This window comes from Trachymyrmex septentrionalis, unplaced genomic scaffold (genome assembly GCF_001594115.1).
Source record: "Trachymyrmex septentrionalis isolate Tsep2-gDNA-1 unplaced genomic scaffold, Tsep1.0 scaffold29, whole genome shotgun sequence".
In the NCBI taxonomy this organism is placed as follows: domain Eukaryota; kingdom Metazoa; phylum Arthropoda; class Insecta; order Hymenoptera; family Formicidae; genus Trachymyrmex; species Trachymyrmex septentrionalis.
Genome location: NW_017305451.1, coordinates 1,514,316 through 1,521,955, shown reverse-complemented (window position 1 = coordinate 1,521,955; position 7,640 = coordinate 1,514,316). Strand labels below are relative to the sequence as shown.

The 7,640-nt window shown below is 45.4% G+C and overlaps 1 protein-coding gene across 2 annotated transcripts in view; it reads left to right on the top strand.

Moving 5' to 3' along the window:
* LOC108749347 overlaps positions 1-6,927 on the top strand; it is a 22,817-nt gene extending 15,890 nt beyond the window's left edge. For both annotated transcript variants that reach the window (XM_018487964.1, XM_018487963.1), the window contains one exon: positions 6,249-6,927. In XM_018487964.1, coding sequence (XP_018343466.1) covers positions 6,249-6,428 — 180 coding nt within the window. In that variant the 3' untranslated portion in view covers positions 6,429-6,927. The remainder of the gene's footprint in view (positions 1-6,248) is intronic.
* The last annotated feature ends 713 nt before the right edge of the window (positions 6,928-7,640 follow it).

Here is a 7,640-nt window from a genome sequence, read left to right as displayed (position 1 = left end):
ATATATATATATATATATATATACATATATATATATATATACATATATGCGAGACTGTATTCCTAGCCTTTTTTTATTAAAAAGAAGTAATACCTAAGAATTAATCCATGTTGCGGATATTAATTATAAATATCTCTCTTCTAAAAATGGGAAACTCATTAGAGAGACGAGGCAGTCCTTCTCTCTTGAATATTTAAATTTCGAACGCTTATCCAATTACGAATGCAATTTCCTGTTGTCTATTGTTAGTCAAGACAAACATATTGCGCGATCAATATTGTGCTGAGTCGTTTCATCCGGCTCTCTGTAATACGTGAAAGAAACGGGTATAATTAATGCGAAAAGTTTCCGATTATTGTCGTGAGATACAGTTACGAGATATCCATTTCTTCGTTGAAAAGACTACGGAGGGTCGTCCGATTAAATATGTATCGATGAACGAGGAAATTCCCCTCGGTTCTACAATGACTCTTATTTGCGGTTGCGGATTGAAAGAAAGTGAATGGCAACAGGATGAGACACTAATAGGAAAAGTAAGAAGAAGAGAAAGTAGACGGGGAGAAAGATAGTAAGAGATGAACAAGGTGGAAAAAGGAGCCATTTCTCTTTTATTCCGCCTCGCTTTTATCCACTTTAAAGGTCCGCCGGCGTGATATCCAATCCCGGAACGTCTAATTATTGCTGGTTAAGTGCCGGTAATTGAAGAGGGGCGAACAGACCCGTGAAATTGAAGAAATCTCTTCGTCTCTCGCCTGTTCGTAGGAGATCCGATACCGATCAGTTCCTCGACTTGGTAACTCGAGGAGCGTCTTGTTTGATAATACAGATAGAGGATCTCCTAGAGCCAACAGGGTCGGCTTCGTGCTTTTCTCTTCTTCGCGCGCTCCAAGTAATTGAAATGTCAGATTAATACTAGCAACATCGTTCGCGGATCGGACGATGCAACTAATGACATCTCGTCACGCATATCTATCGTCTTGAAAAAAATTTACATTGAAACTTCATTCTTTCATCATTCACGTACGTTACATCAGTAACGTACACGAGCAAAAAAGTAATTTGCTTCTCGCGTAAAAATTATTCAACACCAAAGGTGCGGATTGTATTCCAAATACGTAGAGATAGCTCTGAAAATGCTCTCGCGAATCGAATCGGCGGCTTTTCCAACACGTCTAAGCTTTTCGCAGATTTCCGGAAATATATACGGTCACGGGAAACTACCGTACGGCACGGATGCTTTACATATGCATGGAGAGTAAGCGAGCATGTAGCGGCTAAGTGGCCACATCCCCTTACGTGAAAGTTAAGTGGGCATGGCAGCACGAGCCGTGGCCACGGGCCGAGAAAATTATCTTCAATTATCTCGTGCAATCGGAGCTCTTCCCCCTCCGCCTGTTCGCTCCTCTACCTTCACCGCGCAGAGGTGTTTTGTCTCTACCTCGCTCTTTCGATTAGCCTCTCGGCCGATCGTCACTTTTATACCCGCACGGTAATCGAATAGCTGAAACGCCGTTCTCGCCGTGTTTTTCGCTGACCTCCGGATAGAGAGGGTTATACACCTGGTAACTCGCGCTCCTACGTAATACGGGATTATGGGTGAGTGGCCGCGCTCGTAAAACGCGGGATACAGTACTTGGACGTGTCAGAAACAGCGAAATAGCCGACTCCTCGTGTGTGCCGGCTTGGAAAATTGTAGCCGGGCAATTTCCCGCGAGGGCATACGCCGATACTTGCGTACACTCTACGAAACTCATTACTCGCGAACGCGTTAGATCCTTTGCCTGTCGAAATTTTAGTTTCGAAGCTCCTAAACGATTCGATCGAATTTGTTTCCGCGTTTACCCGACAAGAAGTCGTACCGCTTCGCGGATTAACGTACACGCGTCCGCGACGACTGGATCTCGTGACGAAACACGCGCCCTCCACTGACATTTATCTGTAGTCGTTTGAACGGTCTGTGACCGACGCGCAAATTGATACATTAGTATATCCTCGTCGCGCAGCGAGATAACGGATCTTTTTTGCGATGGCGCAAGCCGAGGGCAAAGCATGTCGAACCACTGCTAAAAGTGGAGGAGGAGGAGGAGGAGGAGGGAGGGAGGGGGGGAGACCCGATCGACAAGAAAGTCGACAGTTCTTCGGAGCGTAGCCTATGCTCGTTGCACGCGAACCGCTTAAACTCTCGTTCACGTCTTATTTTCACCTTCGCTGGTAGATACGCGTGTACCTGCGCACTCCCGCGCATTCCTCTCGCGGAACGCACACGGCTGCACCACTGCGCGTAACCTGCGCGCAGATTTACAACGCTTTGTCGCAGCACTGCTGCAACAGGAAATTCCTGCTTGCCGTTCCCTCGTCTTGTTGGAAATGGCAAAATTATTGTCGCACCGCGGCACTTACTCCGCTCCACGCGAGGCAGCGATAATTTATATAATACTCGTGCATCTCTTCAACGAGACACCTGTAATAGTAATAATAACGATTCGCTTGATAAGCAACTGCCTCGTGAAAAATAGTGAAAGTCGCGGATAATTTCTGCAATATGACGGTAACTGCGGGCTGCAACTAGTTATCATGTATGCGAGCGTACAGCCGTACTAATTAGCGACGATCGACGTTTAATTATTAGCTATTATCGGCCGTAAGCAACGATATTAACCGTTCTAATGAGAAGTTGTTATAATTGTTTATCTACTTCTGAAAACGAGATTGATCTATCATGAAATCAGATCGAACCGAACGTTCGGGAGCGTAACGTGAGTCTTTCCGCGTATCCATTTGGTTTGTCGCGCGACGGCACTTTTCGACACTGTCGTCGAAACCGTCGCATCGCGCAGCTTAACCGTTTTTAACGACGGCGGCTGCGGAGACTGGAGAGCGCGCACGAGCGGCGTTGCACGTACTTGAACGAGCGCGCCGACCGCAACTTCTGTTTTCCATCGGCTCTTTCTTACTTAATCTTCACGGCGAAACCTTAGTACCGGGCGATTGGCCGTTTCCACGGCAAACCGCGCAATTACGTTGCACAATAATCTATCTTGCCAGTAGTCGCGCGCGGCGCACGCTCTCGCGATCGTAAGCCTTCTCTCTATCGCGCCGCGCGGCGCGAGTCCCCGACGGCGGTGGGACGAGGACGGAAAAGGAAAGAGCGAGGGGGCTGGAGGAGCGCTCGGTTTAATCGCTCGCATCGCGTACTCTCTCGCGAAAGCCGCTTGTGTGTAATTGTCGATATTTTTTTTTTTTTTTTTTTTTTCAATCCGACCGACAATTCGCGATAAATCGCCGCGAGCGCTGTACGCGCTTGACTCATAGGCGCGGTGATTATCCCACCGCCGCTGTGGGTAAAATTGATTTATTTCGGGAATTGCGCGATGCATAAACTGTGAGAGACAGGCGTGCGTGGGAAGCTCTTACTTTATTCTCCAACCGTCTGTCTGTGTTTTTCTCCGTGATCATTTTTGCAGTATCGATGGCTCGCGCGTAAGCGCGGAAATGTAATATATTGATTTTCCTTTCGCGATGCGCATTGAAGAATTGGTTGCGGTCAGCAATACGGGCAATCACGGGGAAATTTATATTTTACGATTCACTCGTCATAAAGCGGAGTGTCTTTTCTGCAATTTGCTTTCTAATCTGCATTCATGTATTTTCGTATATACTTTTGCATACTGTTTTTACTGCCATTGATAGTTCGTTTTTCTCTTTTTTTTTTTTTTTTTTCGAATCCGAAAAATTGACTCGCGCATCGTGACGACGCAATTTTCTTTGTGCGAACGTGCACAACACCGCGTATTTTAATTTACATACATAGGTATGTGTATCTCTGGCATTTATCGAACGCATATATAAAAAAATGTGACAGAAGGATATATCGCGATATTTCCTCTCTCGCGCTTTAAAATACTAATTAAAAAAAAAAAAACCCGTTTCATGTAAGTTTAATCTTACTCGATTTAATCTCATCGGCAAGAGAATACTTCTCGTATTTCGCTTTCCGCAAAATAGTTTTGACATAAATTAAAGTAGTTTTCTATTTGCACACGAAGGACGTACAGCCAACCGTATTGCTCGAACGTGCGTTCTCTTCCGGACTTGCAGGGTTATAAAACGGCGTCACGGTGATATCTCTGTGGCTGTTCACGTACACGTAGAGAGCTAAAGAGACACGTCCGCGGAGAGAGAAAGTCCATCTCGTGGTCTCGATTACTGTCGCAGGTGGCCGATCAGGGATCCTCGTACGCATTAGACATTAACGAACGTTGATCGTGTCCCTTCGCCCTTCGCGGCGACTCGGTACTCACCCCAGTGTCAGCCGTCAAAGCGCGATTCCGCGGCGAGGAAGGGACACTATTAATTGACGAGCAGAACGCTCCCACGAGCAGCACTCTCGCGCCCTCCCACATAATTCTCCCTTAATGTGACGTTCTCGTCTACTCCTCTTACTTTCCGCCCTATCCACATCCAAGATAATCTTTCCTCTCGCGCTTATACGCGCCAACGACGAATCGAATGTTTCTTTCCCGTGCGTGATTGCAAGGGTGTGAGAGAGAGAGAGAGAGAGAGAAAGAGAGCATGTATTCTTTTTCCCCTCCCTTTCCCTCTCTTTCTCTCCTCTTCCTTCGTAGGGTCGAACACACTGCCCAGATATTATGGTCGTCCCATAAAAGGCCCACCGCCTTGGTGATTGGGCTTTCCCCGGGCGTTTATTATTGCACGTCCGGTCACGGCGAGTGGATTAAGACGAGACGGGGGAATCGGAAGTCGCGGGAATCGAAGCTGAGATAACGTGTCGACGGTAGGCGGGCGGAATGGAGAAACAAAGGGAACCCTCCGGAGTTAATCGTCCTGCGGCAGTAGATTCTTCCTTCACGCGAGATATTACAAGAGCGTGCTATCAAGATTTGCGATAATTTTTCTCAGACTTCAGCTAGGTCAATGTAATGGATTTTTGTTTTATGTGCGTTTCTTGTATTATATTTGGCTCGGGAAAAATTGTATGTGTATTTTGCAAAAAGTAATACATCGAATTGTTTCGGCGTAAATTTTTACGTGTTAATCTGCATCAGATTACAAGTTCAACCGATGGTAGAAGAAGACTTTCTGTATGAATAATGAATCTTTACGAGTATTATCGCAAACGAATTTGCAAGAAATTTTGTACAAGGCTTCTCGCATGAAGGATTTCGCATGTCTTTTTTTGTTTTTTGTTTTAACAGAGAATTCTTGCGATCCCGGCTAATACGCGGAATCATTATACCGGCCTTATCCGAATGTATCGCGAACTAATTGGGTAATAAGTATCGTTTATAAGTACATCCTAACGGAATTCCTTTTTGCGCGCGAGCGATTTATACGATTCTCAGCACGAAAGCCTGCACTGCGGACGCGGCGGCTTCACCAATACCAGTAGTCGTAGGTATTCAGTGCAACGGAATGGAAGTTAATTGGGTAATTAGTGTCGTTAATAAGCAAGCTTTAATTGAATCTTTTTTCCAGGCCGCGAGTGGTTTTGCGCGCGAGAAAACGGTTTTCGTAAAGAAAACAGGGAATCTGAGAGACGTTGTAGACTTTAGCGACGCGATATTTCCCCTCTGTGACAACGCTGTCGTCGTTCCTCCGTATAAATTCGCCGGAGTAAAGGGACTCGATAAAACGACCGCGTCGCGTTTTCCTCTTCTTTTTTCTTTTTTTTTTTTTTTTTCTTTTCGCTGAAGACTTAGCCGCAAGAGAGTGCCGGATCGTCGGTAATTCCGTCCAATTAGGACACTCCCAATTAGGAATCTTAACCCCGCACGTCGATCGTTGTTCCTTCCCATACCATTCTCACTCCCCGGATCTACCACTACGAGGAGAAACTTACGACAGGTCTCGCCTTCGCCAAATCTTCGCCGAGAGTATCGGAGAAGAGTCTCGTTACCGTCCATTTACCGTTTAAATATCCATTTTCACAGAGACACACATTAACGGTATTGCAATCTAATCGTTCTTGAGTCTATTTTATTTTGTCTACGTACTTTCCCATCAATATGCAACTTGAACACATTTTTGTCTATCTTGCACTCGTACTCTCCATTAAAATACATTGTTGTCGGCGGAGGATTAAAATGAGAACAATTATAACATGATTATAACAATTGAGTATACTTGAAATATTGAACGTTAACGACATTTTATTCTGAATTTTATTCGGAATTGAAGAAAGGTATCGGACGATACTGAGCGATGAATGTCGCTGCTTACTGTTGCAGGATGCCGAGATCGAGAAATCGACGCTACCGGTGATCGGTCCAGGCTTGAACGGTCGCAACAGCAACTCGTCATCCACCGACAGCCTGCTGTCGCTGTTGATTCCGACGCCGTTACGAGAGACCCTTTGGGCAACGGTGGCTCTGTACCTCGGCTGGAGACTTGTCTCCCGCCTGCGATAGATGCTCCGGTTTCGTCCAACCGTTCTGGGTCCAATCCTACGGGCTCGATCGTCGATTGTGTCGACGACTAGAACGCCGATATCGGGGGTTACAATTAGAAGAAAACGGACGGACCGCCAGCACTTCTTTCCTTGTCTGCGACCGCGGACAATTCTGTTCTATGGAATCCTCGGGACGGATCGTTTCGAGAGGAGAAGGAGGAAGAGGAGAAGAGACAGTCTACGGCGCGTACTCTGGATCTCTTTATGTCATCGGATGATGGATTTAATTGAGGTAGAGCGCGTCGAGAAGACGAGACGTTCTTTTACTAAACATCCACTCCGATAATACGATTGTAATTTTATATTGTCTATCTTTGTATTTCGCGCTTGCGTTGCGCGGCTACGCGAGAATGCGCTTGATCGACTTTGATCGGTTCCTGAGGGACCATGCGACTGCAAATACAATTTGATGTCTTTTGATCATGACGATGAAAGTAGTAAGATAACTATTTGCTTCTGCGGCGTGCTTCTGATTTCCTTATAATTGACGATTCTAATTAATTGATTAACTAATAATTGATAATTGATAATTCATTACGTATTATGATTTATTTAGTAGTTGATAATTGATAATTAATAATTGTAATTAATAATGATGATAATGGATTGATTTTATAATAATTTTTATACTGACGATTGTGATAATGATAATAATAATAATTGAGTTGACGAGTCATAGTTGCTCTCTATACTATACGCCTTTTCATCCCTCCTCCGGGGAGGATGAACGGGTAGATTTTATATAGAAGGATCTTTAATTTTGGGAAGGTTGATTCCAAAAAAAGTTCTTAAATCATCACCTATCTATTAATTAAATCGATGACGACGAGAGAATCGACCATCCTATCTGTTTGCTTCATTGCTGTTTGTCGAGAAATTGCGCGCTGTCGATAAATTGTGACTGTGATTGCCGCGGATGACGAAGCGAGGGTTAGCGACGACGACGACGACGGGATAGCGACGTCGAGGTACAAGTGCATTCTCGCGCGATGCAGGAGTTATTTTCGTACGTAGCGCTGTTCGTTCGTGCCGATAGTTCATCCTGCGAATTCGTAGGCAAAGGGGCGAAGAACGGGAACTAGGATTTTTGCGAAGACAGGGGGAGAGGGGAAAGATAACCCGGGTGAGAGTAATCGAATTGCGTATTACGTGGCGATCGGACCCGAGACAC